Source organism: Fukomys damarensis, unplaced genomic scaffold (assembly GCF_012274545.1).
Source record: "Fukomys damarensis isolate Sample0158 unplaced genomic scaffold, DMR_v1.0_HiC HiC_scaffold_18, whole genome shotgun sequence".
NCBI lineage: Eukaryota > Metazoa > Chordata > Mammalia > Rodentia > Bathyergidae > Fukomys > Fukomys damarensis.
This window is the reverse complement of record NW_022900930.1, coordinates 2,796,231-2,815,467: the sequence shown is the minus strand read 5'-3', so window position 1 is coordinate 2,815,467 and position 19,237 is coordinate 2,796,231. Positions and strand designations below refer to the sequence as shown.

General features: G+C 36.9%; 2 protein-coding genes across 2 annotated transcripts in view; both read left to right on the top strand.

The window, feature by feature from the left end:
• LOC104857324 (disintegrin and metalloproteinase domain-containing protein 32-like) overlaps positions 1-11,459 on the top strand; it is an 88,709-nt gene extending 77,250 nt beyond the window's left edge. Inside the window, exons 17-20 of the mRNA XM_010617146.2 lie at positions 3,950-4,033; positions 4,947-5,049; positions 5,970-6,120; positions 11,317-11,459. Coding sequence (XP_010615448.1) covers positions 3,950-4,033; positions 4,947-5,049; positions 5,970-6,120; positions 11,317-11,323 — 345 coding nt within the window. The 3' untranslated portion in view covers positions 11,324-11,459. The remainder of the gene's footprint in view (positions 1-3,949; positions 4,034-4,946; positions 5,050-5,969; positions 6,121-11,316) is intronic.
• A 310-nt stretch (positions 11,460-11,769) lies between these two features.
• The window catches only part of Ido1 (indoleamine 2,3-dioxygenase 1), a 29,016-nt gene continuing 21,548 nt past the window's right edge, over positions 11,770-19,237 (top strand). Inside the window, exon 1 of the mRNA XM_010617147.3 lies at positions 11,770-11,846. The gene's annotated coding sequence lies outside the window, so the exon portion shown is untranslated. The remainder of the gene's footprint in view (positions 11,847-19,237) is intronic.

Sequence of the window (19,237 nt, the reverse complement as noted above, 5' to 3'; positions counted from 1 at the left end):
GAAGTGTGTGTGTGTGTGTGAGAGAGAGAGAGAGAGAGAGAGAGAGAGAGAGAATAAACCCTAATCAAATGAATAAAACAAAATAATATACAAGGAGGAAGAAGAAAATTGGTGATAGAACTCCAAATGCCACCAACAAGAATAAAATAAAAAATTTAAAAGTAGCAAGAGAGGAGAAGAAAAAATTGGGAAGGAGAGGGGACTAGGTAGGACAAAAGGAGTCCAAGAAATAATATGGAGAGGAGGGTGGGTTGATACAGAAGATAGAAATGACAGTGAAAGAGAAAGAGAGCACAGAATGTGGTAAAGTAGAAACAAGAGGATGAGGTAATGTACTGTTAATTTTCTTTCTGAAAAAGAAAAACTAGAATTGCTGTGGGACATTGAGTAGAAGAAACTAGATGGGCAAATTAGATACTAATTACATCAAAACAAATAGAAAAAAATACAAACAAAAATCAAATAAAAAAAATCCTTAAGAACAACTAAACAGAAGGATACAAACAAAAATTACCAAGCAATTACCAAACCAAACCAAACAATGCACACACACACACGCACACACACACACTGCAAATCTCAGGAGATACCTGATGGGAACTCATTTTAAACACTAACAAGAGCATGTATATGTGATTCACACATATGTAACAACTTTTCCAGAAAACCTGGGAGATGGTGGTGACCAGTGTGCAGCTGGGTACTCAGTCTCTGAAGTCTGTAGTCTTTCTCAGGCTGTCTGTAGGGGCTCGCTGCAGTCTGGAGCCACTGCTTCTCTTTGGGGTATAGGTGGGAAGGGCTCCTGAGCCCTGGTGAGCCCTGGTGGAGGTTCTGCAAGGGAGGACAGAAGCTGCGCTCCTCTACCACAATCCCACCATGCCACAAACTGCATGAGACTGCACAATCCCCTTTGAGGTCTGATTGCAGGTGACCCCACTCCTGTGTTCCCTACAGTGCTCTTGTGATTGGGGTGATGCACTGGAGCGCCCAGCAGGAGTAGGGTCAACATGTTCTGTGGCTGTGGTTGGGATAGCGCCTGTGATTCACAGTCCAGCAGGCATGCAGGACTCAGGTGAGGCAATTCAGGCCACTGTGTGTGCACTTGCCTACGACTCAGCAGGCCCTCCAGACAAGAGCTGTCTTTAGACTGGTGCAGAGTGTGGGGACCGTGCATGTGCGCTCCAGGAGTAGACTGGCTGAATGGCAGGTTCCTGAGGTGCTCCACCTGTGTATCCTCTCTGCACACCCTGTCTGTCCACAGTATGTGCTAGAGCAGAGAAGAAAGGAATGCGCTTTCTCCCTTGTTTGGAAGGAGGGGGATATATGTGAGTCTGGGAACACACGCTGTCCCAGGCACCTAGGCTTCGCAGCACTCGATCCTCTAGCGGACTTTTCGCATCACTACACAAGAAGCCCGCTCCCTGACAGCGTGGGGAGTGGAGATCTGTGAGCGGTCACCGCAGTAAGGCTCCCTGTTTTAGGAGTTGTCCATTTGTTTGACTTGATCTCTGCATCAGCTTTCCTTATCTCCTATTTCAGCATGAAAGCCCCTGTCCCACCTTTAAATACCTTCCTTCTCAGTGAATCTTTCTGAGCTTTCTCCAATAGGACTCCTCTATTCGCCCTATCGTTATCATTGTTATTACTGACACAAACTCTGGAAAACAGAGGGAATAAGCCTACTTCGAAATCTCACTTAGTTCCTGGTCATCTCTTTGTTCATGCGGAAAGATAATATGGTAAAGAATATAGGCTTTAATTACATATATATTGGACTCTGACTCTTCTCCTCATCTGATAGATAATCTCGACAAATTACTTAGCGTTCAGGCATTGCTCGTTTAAAGACCGAGTTCTGTTCCTGCGACTAAATCATTGACTGAATTGCTTGCTAAATTAGGAATTGTGTATAATACGCACATTACAATATTCAGAACAAAGAAATGGGCAAAGGAAACGCCAACTTGATGACTTTGGCTTTATTTCCAAAACTCTTGCATGCAGTACTGTAATATATAACAGAACATAAAATTTATAGTATTGCTCTGTATGGCACAACCAGCAAAAATTGCAGTACTGTATAAACAAGGTGTACTAAACAAACAAAAAAAACACATTGAGGCTCTATAAACAAGTTGTAGAGAACTGTAAAAAATGGTTCATAAGACTGAAAACCATTAAACAACTAGGTTGTTAATTGAAGAAGATCTGTGGTCAAACCTTAGTATCCTAACATGAGAAATATGTATATTAATAGTCACATGTGTGGTTTCTACAGTTCAAATAAAGTTTACAGTAGTTAAAGTATATGATCTTTTCATGCTTTGGGATCATAAATACCTCAAAGGAGGTCGAGGCCAGGGAGCTCAGTAGATGTATATGAGTCATTCAGCCAAAACATCTAAAAATGTAATAATTGAACAAATATGTGAGATTATTCAGTTGATAAATTAGAAGAGCAGATTTAATTTTATGACATGGGAAGACCTCCTCAGAGATAATAAATGAAAAGAAATGTTACCAGGTAGTTTTTAGTGATACCACAAATCATACATGAAGAATAGTTCTTGGCAGTTTTGATTCTGTAAGATCATGTCCTTGTGTGGAGTAACTGTTATCTCAGTTTCATCTGAACCAGGCCAACAGTAGATGCATACATTCCAAAGGAGTTGTTAGATCCAGCATGATGGCCAAAAGCTAGTGGGAAGACTCCACATGTTGAAAGCTTAAAAGAGACTACTTGACTTTAGAAGATATTTTGTGAGGCCATTTCTTCAGAGAGAGTTGTACTCTGTTTTAATGTTTAAGGGAAATCATTTTCATATTCTTTATTCCATTTTTAACAGAAACAAATTTAAAATGCCATTTATGCTTTTTCTGACATATCTTTTTTTAAAAGCATTGTTTTAAAGTGAGAAAATTGCAACTTATGGAAGTTTCTATAATTAATGGAGTTGGAAATAATATATTTAATCTTCTAATTGTTATAATTTAAAACTAAAATAATTATTTCCATATTTTATTACATTTTCTAGCAAAATAGTATAGACATCTATTATATTTTAATAAAAATAGCTGTTACATTTTTATTAAATTCTTAAGGGACTGTAATAGCTCATATTTTATAACTTGGATATATACTTATATGAATATGATTTTTTTCTATGAAAGATTTTGATATGTGCAATAAGAACATGACATTCATTTGTGCTTTTCAGCTGGAAAATTTTCAAATCAAAATATTTATTTTTGAAATAAACTTGTGTATTTGATACTACACTAAATGTCAACAAGCAGATAATTTCTTTTTTCAGTTTTTATTTTTTATTAGTACATGGTTGCAGGATATTCATTTAATTATATGCTCAGGCATCATTTTGTTAGATTTCTGTGGCATCTTAATAAAAATTGGTTCTTTGGTTCTGATTTTTTTTGTTATGGTCAATCTTGCTCTATTAAAATTCCCCACTTATCACAAACAATTGTTAAAATTATTTACTTCAAGCAGTAGCTTTATATATCAGTGCAGGTTTGGGCTCATGTAAATATTTAGTGGAGGTAGGAAGAGTCCCTATATTCTTTTGCCCACTACTTCACAGCACACCTCAGACCTGCGCATTTGTTAGCCGCTGATGAACTTACACTGACTCATCACTATCACCTAAGTCTGTCGTCTGTGTTAGAGTGATCTAGAAAATCTCGGGTGTGGTGTTTAATTAACACTGCTAAATATTATATAGGTCCAAGAATTCTCAAAAGAAACTTAAAATACATTAAACTAAACCCACATGGAAATCCAACTTCCAAATTTGAGGAATGCTACATACAATGCTTGGAGGTAAATGTATAGCATTGAACAGTTATGACTGTGTTGTACAATTATGAATTTTAATGTTAGAATGACTGCACTAGATCCCTCTGAATTGGAAACTTCTTTGATTTTTCTTAGATCTGTATAAATTATTCCTGTGTAGAAATAGGAGATCTTAAGTCCTCAGCAGAATCTTGTAAAGGAAGGTGCTCTGGACATGGGGTAAGTAAGCATGCTTCCTTGAGTGACATCTCTCTTGGATACTTTTTAATGTCACTCATTTAATGATCCATGTCCATGGGACCATTGATACATCCAACAAGGAGTTGAATTGAATAACTCAGCCACTAGATCAGTGTTAGAGGACACTGTGTTTCATTGAAGTGCTGATAATATAAAAATTATAGTTATAGCTTGGTACTTTTCAGGCTTTAATATTTCAATAAATACATAAACCTATTCACACAGGAAGATAGCTCCTGTGTCTTTGAATGCATCGAATCACAAAAACTTTGATTTTATGTCTCTTCTTAAAAAGGTATCTTTTTTTTTTTTGGTACCAGGGATTGAACTCGGGTCCTTGTGCTTACAAGGCAGGCGGTGGAACCACTGAGCTAAATCCCCAGCCCAAAATGTACTTTATTTTTAAAGATTTAGGTTCACAGCAAAATTAAGTGCAAAGTACAGATTTTGCGTAGATCTCCGCACATTCCATTTATATACAGCCTCCCCTAGTTTCCACTTTATACACCCAGTGTTTCATTTTTTATGATTGATCATGCGCATCAACACACCATTTTCACCCAAAGTGCATAGTTCACGTAGGAGTTCATTCTTGGTGTTACACAGTCTGTTTCAATACAAGTATAGCGACATGAATTCACTATTATATTAAACAACACATTTTTACTGCCCTTAAATTCCTCCTTTTTGTTGTTTATATGTATTTTTCTTTTTTGTTTTTTCTGTTATCGTTTAAAAACCAAGTAGCAAAATTTTGGGTTCGTGAGCATAACTCTGGAAATGTGCTTTACTCCAAAGCATTTGTATATCAAAACAAATTTCCCCATAAGAAATAGTGGAAACTCAAATAGAAATATTGTTAAAGGTCATGTAAGTTTTCCAATTTTTGTAGCTGTGTAATAGCCAAGGTACGTGTTACTGTCAGCGCGGTTACCGCCCTCCCTACTGCCAAGGCGTGCCCTTCTTCAGGTCTGCCCTGTGGGATATCAACAGATGTAAGTACTTGTCTCTTTAGATTGCTACTTAATAAAATCCCAAACTTGACTATCTGTACTAAAGTAGTTACATTTTTACACTTGAAATAGATAAATTATAATGTGATCTAAATAATCCTTCTTAATCTTGCACTTTTTTCTTATATTAAAATATCACAATTAAAGTTGAAAAACTTTAAACTATCAGCTACCATGAAATCCCATTGTGAGGCTGTAACTGAGTGGCAAAAGTTCACTAATATACAATGTGGGATACTATAATCATAAGGTTATATAATTTTACATTATTACAAGTTTTTCAAAAGTTTAGATTATCAAGGGACTTCACTGTACTTGTGTATATCTCATTGTTATTAGGTAGAATCTCAGCTTTTGACCCTAAGATCATACATCTTTTAGCATGGGATTACTGTACCACTGCTAAAAGGGCAAGAGCCTAAAATTAGGAGACTCAGTCCTGCCATTTCTTAGCACTTCGAGACACTGTTTTGTCTCTAAGATCCATGACAGGGATTTGTTTTGCTTCCCATCCAGCTTCAGTGCCCAGATCGGCGCATGTCATATATTAATAATTCAATAGCTATTTTCTGTGGATGTCTGAATGACAGAAATTTAAGCCACATTGAGCAAACAGCATTGTACAAGCACCTCGCAATATAGTCTCTCAATAAGAAATTATACATTGTTCTCAGTTACAAACTCCTGAATCACTCTGTGATTTCACTGTAATTGATGTATCATGTAGAATACGCTAGAAACTTCTGGACCTTGTTTTAAAAAGAGTTTAGACAAAATCCTGTGGTGATATAGTTATATTTCCTTGATTCTTGAGTAACAAAAATTAAAAATATCTTTATGAATTCTTGCAAATGGAAAATGAAATTGGACTGTTTAATGTTTAATTCATGTTTTATTTGTAGATTTAATCGGTGCTTCAGAGAAGGCAGACGCTAACTGGCTTCTAAGTTTCTACATCGGTTTATCCATTCTTATCATAGTGACCCTAGTAGTCATAGCGTGGAACAGACTGAAAACAATGTTCACCAAGGAAGAGGAATCCCTTAGTACAGAGTAAATTGAATTTGTGTTCTGAAGTTAACTTTTAGTAATGTTTGAATCTAGTAATATAGAGAGCAAATCAGCAGCAGCAACAATGATTTGCATTTTGCCAGGATTTTGAGTACCACATCAGTAGCTGTTTAGTATGGAAAAAAATTTTCCAGTCAGCTGCTCCTTTATTTACCAAGGAGAATCCTGTCCAGTAGTTTTCCTAAGCCTAAGAGTCTCTATTTAATTATTTTAACAAATTTTAGATGACCCATAAGAGCCAGATCATAACAATTAACACATTATTTTTGACCAATGAAGGGTTCCCAAGTTATTATATATAGACAATGCTATATGCTGTATTTTAAAAACTAGTTGACATTATTTGGATCAGCTAGAAACATGGGGGAAGCGTGTCTTTAATTACATTTATCAGCCAACTTGAGTTACAGGCAAACATCTTAAAAGATCCAATGCCGAAAGAAAAAAGCTCAAAACAGCTGTACATATTGTAACAAATTGAAGAGGCACACACACACAACTTTTTGTTTGTTTGTTTGTTTTTGTTTTTGAGACAGTATCTCACTAGGTAATTGACACTGACCTGGAATTCACTATGTAACCCAGGCTGGTCTTGGACTCACAGTGATCCTCCTGCCTCAGCCTCCTGAGCGCAGGGATTACAGGTGTGTCTCACCATGCCCAGTGAGACAACTTGTTTATAAAACAGAGTGCACTCAGGTGTATTTGGCCAAGTGAAATTATAATAACTTTTATTATTTTTAAGTTTATAACTATAGAAAAGGCTAGTCAGAATGTTGTAGATCAATTAACAGAGATATCTTGTCATAAGAATCAAAAGGAATAAAATCTTCTACACCTGTGAAAGCAAAGACTCTTTTAAGATGAGTCCTAAACTGGCAACAATGGGCTTTTATGCTGTAATAAATGTCTAAGTGTGACAAAAAATACATTCCAATGGAGTATGAGGTTCAGATATGCAATTTCCAATCTAAAACAAGATAAATAAATATGGCATCCCATAAGTCTCTGCTTGATTCCTGTACCCCCTATGGTGCCCCCAAGGTTTATTCCACTCCAGGGTAGGTAGCTACCATCTGGAGAGAGACCCATAAAATAAAACTGGACTGGACTATCTACCTTTGCCATTGTGCAATCCTGTCCTCTTCAGGTAACTCATATTCTTACTCCAGTAGGTATTCTCAAAGCACAGCTGCAGTTGTCCTCAGCCATAGCAATCATGTTTAGAGAAGGAAATACTGCTAGCAAACCTACAGATTTAAACCATTGCTTTCTAATTCTGAGAGAGGGGTGGGGAAGGGAGGGAGGGAGGGAGGAAGGAAGAGAGAGGGAGAGAGAGAGAGGGATTGGGATTGAGGAGAGGGATTGAGGAAAATAGATTGAGAAAAATAGGTCGACTGTAAAATTAGGGCACTTTTTCTCTGTGAAACAAATCTCTCCTAGAGATGGGTAGATCCGTGATTCTGCCCTAAGCCCTGGGCAGAGGAATCTGAGAATTTTACTTGGGCAAATCTTTATTAGCAGCAAGACGTTACTTTTTAAAGTTCCTGTTGGGGATGCCAGGCTGAGGAGGCAGGGTCTGATCAGGCAAAGTCTGTCAAGTGCCAGTGTTATGGCAGACGTTGTGTCCTCAGATGCCCAGACTTTGACACATCAGTGGCCCCCTTCGGGTCCATCTTAAATTTACTAAATATTTGACACTCATGGTTAAAATGTATGTTTATTTCCTAGCAGTTATCATCCAAATGTTAGCAAAGGTACCCTTATCAACTTTCTACGCATGCATGAATGAAGAGAAAGGCTGCCTAAATTATTTTTATTTTAGTTATTATATAAAACAGAAATGCAGGTTGCTGATTGTTATTTTCTTAATGTAAGACAAAATTTGCTATAAGCTGTCTCAATTTGACCCCTCAAAAGGAGAAGGTCTCACCATAAGGTTGTTAATTCTAAGGTTAACTCCCAACAAGTTGGAGATGAATTTAGGGGAGTTTAAACTTACTAGCAGAGAAAATGTCAAAATTTCAAGCCATTTAAATATTCAAAACTCATCATGCAGCATTTTATAAATCCACAATCAACATTTCAAAGTCCATAATCTTTCAGCAAAGGCATTTTTCTCCCCTACACACATAAATGATGAAAACCATTCTGGGGAGCGGGTGTTCAGGTAGCTTTTAATTTATCAAAGATTCATTTTTTAAAACATTTGTCTAGAGGTCCATCTTACTAGTAGTAGAGAAAGCAACCCAAACCTTTAGCTCACCTATTAATGGAGGCTTAAGAAAGGGCTCTGACAGCATCATTTCAGATCACTCTGAGACAGAGGATACCGGATGATCACTGACAGAGTTCCCCCTTCACCTCACTGAGGAGTCCAGATAGGACGAGATGCAGAGATTTTCTGCTGATCACCCGGATGGTCTCTTGGGAGCCGGTTTCTTCAGAGGGACCTTGGGGTAAATGCCAGAGAGTATCCCTGGCCAGGACTCCTCAGTTGTCACCTCAATTTCCACTAGTTCTACACAATCAGAGATCTGTCTCTCCAAGGAACCCAACTGCCTCTCTGGTCAATGTTTCACCCACCATTGGCTTCATTGGGAGTGGGGACTCACCAGAGGGCAACTGCAGAAACCTGTCCTCTGCTTCGAGAGTGGCAGCTGTCCTAAAGGCAGTTACTATGTGTCAGAGTGACCACTGTCTGACATCCTATAAGGGACAGAAAAAAAGCCTGAACTGTCTTTATCTGAGGTGATTTCATAGGAGACCCATTTTACAACATTTTTAAACAACTAAGTCCAAATGCAACTTATACAAAACAAGAATAAAATGTAATTTTAACAAAAACAATACATAAGAAAAATAAGACATTTGCAAACATTTAAGACATACAACTTAAAATCAAGGCACGTTTGAAACAGAAGCTGAAACAAAGGCTAAAATTTATCAAACAAAAACCAGAAAAAATCTATGAAACAAATACCCAAAGTCTATGAGACAAAAGTTACAATCTATGAAGCAAAAAGTCCAAAGTTAGAACCTATGAAAGAAAACTCTTACCTCTGGCAGAAAACCTCCAAAATGATATAGGGGGGAGAGATGTAACTCCCAAACCTGCTACATATCTGAAACATGAGTTCATGTTCTCTGAAATCGAAGAATAAATTCTAGGAACAACAAAGATTGAGAAGGAAAATTTGCGAGAAAGAAAACTTTGTCTAAGACAGACAGGGAACTGGAAAGTGGGTTGCCTCTAGAAACAAAAACTCTCACCAAGGAGAAGTCCAGGCGTTGATGAATTTACTGCTGAATTTCACTAGACCTTTAAAGAAGAATTAACAACAGAAACCTCTCTAGAAAATGGGGAAGAAATGCTTCCAATTCATTGATATAACCAGCATTAGTGTAATCGAAACCAAATGAAGAACTTAACAGAAAAAGAAAACCTATAGACCAGTATCCTTAATGAACATACATGAAGAAATCCTTGATAAGAATCTGGCAAACAGAGTTCATCAACACATTAAGAAATGATACACCATGACCACATAGATTTTATTCCCATGATTCAAGGATGGTTCAAAATATCAAAATGAATAAATGTCAGATACCACATGAATAAAACAAGGATAAATATTGCATCATCTCAATAGAAGTAGAAAAACCTTTGACAATTTCAATAAACCTTTCCTGATTTAAAAAAACTCGAAAAAATGGTTATAGGAGGACAAAAGCAGACATGTATGTAAGGGAATAGAAGAAATGGAACTTTCCTATAGACATCTTATTTTTTACAAAAGTCCCCAAATCATGATAGCCTTTTCAACAAATGGTGCAGGGGCATCTACATGTAAATAAATATCTACATGTAGAAGGCTGAAAGTGGGTCATTATATTTACCCCCTGTGCTAAAATTAGATTAAAATGGACCAAATAGATTGATGTAAGACTGGAAACTTTACAGTTGCTGGAAGGAGAACATAGAGGAAACATGGGAGAAAATCTTTGCTGGCTACTCTTCCAACAGAGAATTTATACCCAGAATATACAAAGAATGCAAAAACTTAATACCAAAAACAAATATTCCAACTAATAAATTACCAAGTGAATTGAAAAGTGTTCTCAAAAATAAGGAAATGCAAATGGCCAGTGAGCATGTGAAAAAATGTTCCACTTCCTTAGACAGGAAAATGCAAATCAAAGCTACGTTGATTTGGGCTGCATTTTATTTCATTCAAAATGGCTACTATACAGGAAACAAAAATCAAATGCTGGTGAAAATGTAGGGCCACAGGAACATTCTTGCACTTTGGTGAAAATGTAAACTAGTACAACCACTATGAAAATCAGTATATTTCCTCACAAAGCTAAAAATAGAAATGCCATTTGATTCAGTAATACTACTCGTGGTATATTCCTGAAAGAATTAAAGACATCATACCATAGAGACGCAAGCGTATTCATATTTATAGAAGTAGCATTTGCAGTAGCTAGGCTGGGCAAACAGACTAGCCACCCATGACATATAGATATATATATACATCACCCATGATATGTAAAGGTATCATAGCGTATTATTCAGACATGAATCATCTTGCAGTCATGTCATTTGCAGCAAAAATGGAAAGAACTAGGGACTATCAAGTTAAGCAAAATATGTCAGTCCCAGAAAGTTAAAAAAAATATGGTTTCTCTTATATAAGAAATATAAAAATATACACATACAAATACTCTAAGTATAAATACCAAAGAGAACAGGAAACTAGAAGGCAGTCTTTTAGGTGAGGGGAGGACATTGTGGGGACAATAGAGAGAAAAATGAGGGGGTGTAATAATCAAAACATTATGCACAGGGCTGGGGGATTTAGCTCAGTGGTTCTGCTGCCTGCCTCCCAAGCTCAAGGTCCTGAGTTTAATCTCTGGTACAAAATTTTAAAAATGTTGTGCATACGTACCAGTACACCAGCACAAATTTCATACTTTACTACTAGTATGCGCACACACACACACACACACACACACACACACACACACACACAAACCCCAGATTTATAGTCTTTGAAGAATTCTTTCTTCTGCCACATGAATTTCTCACTTGAAAGTACTCTGTATGCTTTTCAATGGAATGCAATTTTTCTATTGGTTTCTTAGGTACGTGTGTTTTGTTTTCTTTCACAGGAACTAGGAATTCCTTCAGAAGGCAATGGATACTATTGAAATCTCACTTAGAAATGAAGATTCTACCTTTCCAGGCTTAGTTACAGTAGAAAAACATCAATAAACGATGTGGCCTCATTTAAATGCCATTATGTCTGTTTTTCTTTTTCCTTCCTCCACCTCAGAATTCAGTCCCGCCTTCTGGGTTATGGCTTGGATCTCGAACGCCCCCCTAGAAGATTCATGTATTCAGATTTTGGGCTTTTGGAAGGCAGCTGGTTCGTGGGAGCACGTACTCACCAGTACATTCTAGTTAATTTAGTAGCTGAATGTGCCCTTGGGAAGTGGGCTGCGGCTGGAAGTGAGCATTCACTGGGGCGTGACCCGGAAGGACGTACCCGCTTCCAGCTCCCACTTCTGTCCTCTGCTGCTGGGCCCCATGACGTGAACAGCTTTCTTCTGCTCCGGGCCTTTCTGCTGTGGAACCTGCCAGTCAGGGACTGAAGCCTCCGAAAGCCGTGAGCTGGGATCGACCTGTCCTCCTTTCAGGTGTAAGTATCTGGTATTGTTGCTCAATCATGAGAAAGTGGCTAAAATATTCTACCACTGAAAGGCTGAGGACCGAAGAACGTAGTTCCACATCAGCACCTCCTTTCTCACTTGGCTTTCTGAGCACTTCCCTTATTGTTTGTGCAGCTGTGTTGTGAGTTGCCACCCTGTTCTGGTGTCATGCTTGGGGCCACAGAGACATCTGCTGCCTTACTCGAGGTGGTGTTTGGATAGTGGACCATGTTCCTGCTCCTGATCCTTCCCGCTGGTCTTGGCTGCCTGCGGGCATACTCATCCATTACTCTATTATAGCCTCGGCTTTTGAAGGGCTTACGTTTGCCTCAGAGGCTATTTTCCCTCTGTTCTCCCTACTTTCCCTTGCTCTTTGGCCAGGTGACCTCTAGAGCCAAGCCCAGAAAACAGAGAAGCAGATTTGAAAGGACCCAGAAAACATAGAGTTGTGTCTCAGGGTCAAAGATTCATCTTTTGTTGATGTTTATATGATGACAGATGAAAAGAATTAGAAGTTCTAATTTTCCATTTTCTGTAGGAATGTGTATATGAATGTTTAGTTCCGTAAAATGTTTGGTAGAATTCATTGATGCAGCACTCTGGACCTGAAGGTTTTTTTTGTGTGTGTGTATGAATGTGGGAGGATTTTTAATTACATGTTTGATCTCTTTAACAGAGGACTATTCAAATTTTCCATTTTGAGGGAACACTTTTTTCAGAGGAGTTTATCCGTTTTAAGCATCAAGTTTTTCTTTTTGCATTTTGTTCATGATATTCCCTTTAATGTCTGTGCAACCTGTAGTTACGCCTCATCCACCTTCTTCATACTACTCATAATTGTTCTTTAATCAATCTAAGAATCTCATTTATTACTTATAACTATTCTTTAATCAGAGAGTTTACTTAATTTACTAATGTCTGAGACCATATCTTGATTTTTTTTGGTATTGTATCTGTTTCCCAATTTAATGGTTTCAGTTTCTGTTAATTTGCTCTTTTCCTTCCTTTTTAAGGTGAAAATGTAAGCACTGATTTTACATTCTTCTTTCTAACCTATTTAAAGATACAATTTTGCTCTATGTACATTTTTTTTTTTTTTTTGGTACCAGGAATCAAACTCGGGACCTTGCGCTTGTAAAGCAGGTGGCGGAACCACTGAGCTAAATCCTCGGCCCACCTATGTACATATTTAAGTGCATTCCACAAATTTTATTATCCCCCTAGTGAGCCATCTCTTCCAAGTAGTCACCACCACATCGGAGCACATTCAACTCTGAATTTTTCAGTGGATGCATTCGGAAATGAGTATAGCACACCCATGATCTTATCACCTTCCAAAATCCCACCCACTGAGAGTTGGCAACACCCCGGTTCTCAGACCTATGCTTCTGACAGGACAATTGCAGGACAGTTGCAGCTCCCGGTGTCCAAGCTTTGCTTCTAATGATGGGAAATGAAAATGACCTTGCTCTCCTACAATCAGAACTGTGGTCAGCACTTCAATCCCTAAATCAGTTACAATAATCCTTGCCTTCCAGGTGTTCAAGTCTTTCATGATGCATAAAGAATTGGGCTTGCTGTAAGAGAAGAGGAAAAGATTTTTCTGACCTAAGTATTTCAGGCTGTACAAAAGCTATATAGGGCACCAGAGATTTAGCTCAGTGATCCTGCTGCCTGCCTCACAAGCACAAGGACCCAAGTTTGATCCCCAGTGCCAAAAGAAAAAAAAAAAAAAAAGCAAAGCCACACAGTAGTAAAAAGCACCTGAGCCAGAGCCAGTCAAGCCAGGAGTCAAGATTATGGAAAAGAAATAACTATCTGAAATAAAATCCAGGTTTCAGGATCATATCATTGAAGCCCCCAAATCAGTGAAGGTAATAAAAAGACCAAGCCCAGTTGAACCAATGATGAGCTTGGAATAAAAACTATGTGCATTCTTACCCTTGGAACATCATATCAATTTTGGGTTAAAGAAGTATCATGGGGTGTGTGTAACGCCCACATTTATTTTTTAGAAGTGTTTCTATTGATGAATTATTTTAATTTTACAAATTTTATTATAGTAAATAAGATGTACTTTTAAAATTGATTTTTGGTATATTTTAGATATATATAATGATAACTCATCATAGGAAATTTGTACGTGTGCCTGATATATCTTGATTCTTCTATTTTTATCATTCCCCTCCCCTTTGTACAACCCCTCCTTCCATCCTCAGTGATGACGGTTTAGCTACCACAGGTGATAGAACTGCACCCTATCCAGAAGAGACAGTTTTTTTCACATGTGAAAAGGGACGGACTATTCACAGGTGAAAAAAATTTGCAGGCAAGAGAATGGTCACCATCCATTTACAGAGAGGACGGAATGGCCCAGCTTATTGTGTCTTTAAAGACATTAGGAATTTTTGACTCAGTTTGTGTCTTAAACCTGCAGTTTTTATTAATACTATAATTTAAGAATTATAATTTTCCTCATCTCCAATTGGCCTATCTCATTTCTCCTATCTTCCCTCATTCTCCTTCCTTGAGGCCTTGATTCCTTATTCTTAAGGGTTGCACCTGCACTGAAAGTTCATCTTTTTTAGGCCTGTTTCAGGCTAAGAGGGGTGTTGATACTGCCTGGCCAAGGAACAGGAGTCCCATCCTGACTTATCTAAAGAAGACAGGAAGATAGTCATTGAGGCATAAAGCAGAATATGACATTTCATTACCTTGTGAATGTGGGTATTGTAATGCAGAAGACATTTGCAGGATGGTCAGGAGTATATGTAAAAATAGTTTTTAAAATAACACAGGCAAGCTTTGGCTTGACTAGAAGTCTGGAATTTGAATATGTGACAAACATGTTAAAAAACAAGGGCCAAAACTTTAAAATAAATGGTAAATTATCTTTAATATTAACCTCACATTATCTTGAGATGTTTAACCAAGTAAAATGGAGTTGAAGAGTATACAGTCTTCCTTATTTTGTTAATGAGAAGTCTAGTTTATTATTTCATTATAATAATGTCAAGAAATAAACTAAATAAAGATATCTATGCATTAACCTAGACATTTGGCCATTAAATCTTATTACAACATTTAAAACTTGGGATTTGTCCTCCACTACGTGGATCCAAAGATTTTTGTAGTATAAAGTCTGGAGTAGAATAGTAGAAGGTTAGCTTATACCCCAAGAGTAATAATGTTCAATAGCTAGAATATATTAATATTTTTGTCTTCTAAGCATGCTTATATAAGCAATACATGTTTTTTTACCTGAGGTATACTTTATGGTACATAAAAATAACATAATGAAAATACAGTTAGACTAAAGACACATTTTTGGAAGAGCTGGTGGGACAGGGAATAGAAGTAGTTGGAGAACTGGTACAATACTAGCTGGTGCAGTGTTCAGTGCCATTTTTTATATTTAGCATAGCTCTTTTGGTATTTTAAAATGTATATTACTATTTCCGTTTTATTTTTTTTTTTGGTTGTACTTTTCCACTGTGTGTTTAAGACCAAATGAAAAGTAAGCCCCATGTTAATAAAAGTTACTCTACTAATATACATTTGTTAAGGTCAGTTAAGGTTCCTCAGGAGCTATTTTGGCAGCTGTGTGAGGAACCTCTTAACAGTCTTGAATAGCTAGAATAAATCTGCTTTGTTCATGACCTAGAATTTTTTAATTTTACTGAATTTGATTAGTTAATATTTTGTTGAGGATTTTTGTTTCTATGATATTGATAGATATTGATTTCATATCTCCCTCCATTCCTTTCTTCCTCCCTTACTCCCTCCCTCCCTCCCTTCCTTTCTTTCTTTCTTTCTTTCTTTCTTTCTTTCTTTCTTTCTTTCTTTCTTTCTTTCTTTCTTTCTTTCTTTTCTTTCTTTCTTTCACCTTTTACTATCTTTAAGTAATTTTGGTATCAGATAATGCTAACCCTATAATGTGTTAGGAGTATTTACTTCCCTTCTGCATCATGACAGCAATAAATATTCCTGATATTTTCAAGTGAATTCATACAGACCTAGAGATTTCTATATTGGAGAGTTTATAAATTTAAAGAGTATAAATTTGTATTATCTCTTTCATTTTACATGAGTTTTTATCATTTGTACTTTTCAACCCAAATGATAATTTTTTTACTCCTGTCACTAAAGCAGATTTTAAAAACTTGTCTTAATTACTGATTTCTAAATTTCTCCAGTTTCTTGTTTGTAATTCATTTATATTCTTTGTAAATGGGTACATACATAGTTTAGAATTTTATATCCTGGTGAATCCAACTTTTATAATTAATACATTTCTTTAAGTCTGTTTTGTCTGAAATTAATCTCTAATAATTTGTCACTTGTAGGTACAATAAAAACTTTTCACTATGTTATGGAAGGAACTTGCAAGTAACACACAGACAGCAGAATGGAAGTAAAATAACAAATTTACTCCTTGATAATGGTCGATCGCACATAAGGAATGCCTGTTTGACTATGGTTACAACTCCTCCTTTTACAGGGTTTTACAGCCTTGACTTCATTTGGGTGGTTACATTCCATTCTCATAGTTCATATTGCTGTTATACAAATCGTGCTCACAAGACAGTTATTTAGGGGAGTTTACCTTTAAGATTCACCTAGTTATCTATCCTAGCCCATAGGAAGGGGATTTTAGGGTCAGGGGAGCAAATGTTAGCAATGGTTCTTCTATCTTGACACTTCTACGATCATGTGGCTCCAGTCTCTTCAGACCTCAAGGTCTTGATGCACCCTGTTATCTCAGGGTCAGACCAAATGCCTCATTCAGCGGTTAGTGCCTGGTGCCTTTGGTGCCTGTTAGTTCTGAGCTAAACAAAACAAGCTGCTGTTAGAGACAGCAGAAGCCATTTTACATTGTAACACTTTATAGGTTTTTGCTATTTAAAAAAATTTTTTTCAACTATTTATTTAAAACCATATTATAGGTAAGTTAGAAAAGTAGAATAAAACTAGTAAAAGTAAATTACATTAGAATTTTTAAAAGTGAAATATAGAAATATAGAAATATCATTTTTTTTTTTTTGGTTTGTTTGCTTTTTGGTGCCAGGGATCAAACTCAGGACCTTGCACTTGTGAGGCAGGCATGGTGCTACTGAACTAAATCCCTGGCCCTAAAAAGTTCAATTTTTTTTACCATATGTTATACTTGCATTCTAAGTATACATAACTAAAGTGCATTGTGTGTTTTCAAGGTAACTTCTTGATGTAAAAAAATCTGTCACATATCTTTCCTATACAACATATCTCAAATAGTTTAGAGGTGACCCTTACTTGTAATTTTTCCTTTTTGCATTTAAAGACTCACACCACAGTTTTTATTGTCACATTTTTCTGATATCATCTTCTTTGTACTATAAATTTTAAAAAATTATTTCATTTTTAAAAGCATAAATTAAAACCATTAATTTTTCTCTCCTACACATCTGATTCATCAACTTTGCATACATATTCAACTTCATTATTCATCCACCTTTGAATCATATCAAATAGATATCCATGTCCACGTGTTGTGGAAAATGAAAGGCAACTATCTTAAGTCTTCTTTACTATACAGTTTGTTCCAGATACTTGTAACAGACTATTCCATGTTTAAGTCCTTTCCATTATATGACAGGCAGGGTAAGAATTCCACATACCCATTTTGCTTTTAGAAATATACTGTTTATTAACTGTTTCTTGAATTAAGAAAAATTATGACATCATGATTTCAAGATTTGTACTCTGAGATTTTATTTGTATGACAAAGGTCAACATTAGTTGTACACTGTTTGTGTCCCTTCAAATTCATATGTCATAACCAAATTCCCACTGTGATGGTACTTGGAAGTGAGCCTTTGGGAGGTGATTGGGTCTTGAGGTCAGAACCTTCACCAACAGGATTAGTGTCCTCAGTATAAAAGACAGCTCAGAGAATCCCATCATTCTTTCTACCATGTGGGGTAATCAGGAAGACTAGAAAGTGAATTTGCCAGTGGCATCATCTTGGACTTCCTAGCTTCCAAAGCTGTAAAAAATAAATGGCTTTTGTTTATAAGCCACCCAGCCTTGGCATTTTTGGTACAGCAGCATTTTTAGTACAACTTTTTTTTGGCACATTAGCTTAGCATTTTTGAAAAGATGTAAGACAATATTAGTTCTTCCAATCTATGGACATAGTATGTCTCTCCATTTATTTATTCCATCTTTAATTATTTTTTGCCATGTTTTATAGTTTTCAGTACACTGGTCATTCATTCTTTGGTTAGGTTTTGTAGCTATATTAAAGTGGAAACATTCTCTTCATTTTGTTTCCTTTTCCTCATAGTCATAATTAGTATGTGGAAGTGTTAGTGATTTATGTATCTATACTATAACTTTATATAGTGAGAATTTTTGTCATGAAAACATGTTGGGCATTCCAGAAATGTGTTTTATACAGTTACTGAAATAACCATGCTTTAGATCTTCATTCTATTAAGATGGCCCGCCATATTGATAGATTTGTATATGTTGAACAATCCTTGTATGATTGGGATAAATTCTAGTTAATCATAGTGAGCAGTTACTTTAATGTGTTGCTGAATTTGGCTTACTAGTAATTTGTTGACAATTTTAAAATTTATGTTCCTCAGGGATAGTGGTGTATAGATTCATTTCTTGTAGTGTCTTTCTGTAACTTTGGTTTCAGAGCAATGTGGGACTCAAAAAATGAATTTGGAAATATCACTCATTGCTTCCTCACTTTTGATGATGTGTTTAAGAATATTGGTAAGGAAGCTCTGCCCCAAGGAGTCCATCACTGCCAATTGGGAGAGCAGTGCAGCGTGAAGCCTGAGCTCCACTCCAAAGAGCCTGCCATCCCATCTGAGGAGAGCAGTATGGCATGTGACCTGAGTTCCTCCCCAGGAGTGTGCCAGCACTGGGGTCCAGACCTCATGTGACAGAGAGCAGAAAGGCCATCATTCTGAGCCCAAGAGGATGGCTCAGTGATGAGCTGCAGGGAGGGCCTCTCATGGATTTGTTGAGAATTGAAGCCCACTGAGAGAGCAAAGCAAATCACTCTAATAAAGAGGCAGTGGGCTGCAGTGGCTTGTAAGTTGTTGAATTCAGCACCTCCTGCTGCAACCTGGAGTCCCTTGGGAGGAGGGCAGCTTGAATAGAACTGTGTAGAATTCAAATCTGAAGGTAAGGGAGCTCAATTCTAGCCTTCCAACCAGAAACCAGACTGAATTTCAGTAGACTACAGGAAGCTTACTGAGCTCAACTGACATAGATCTGCATGCTGCCCACATTGTCCACAGGTGGCAGCAGAGGCATGCCTTGAAGGGAATAGTTTTGCTTCTTTTTTTTTTTTTTTTTTTTTTTTTTTCTTTTTCTCTCT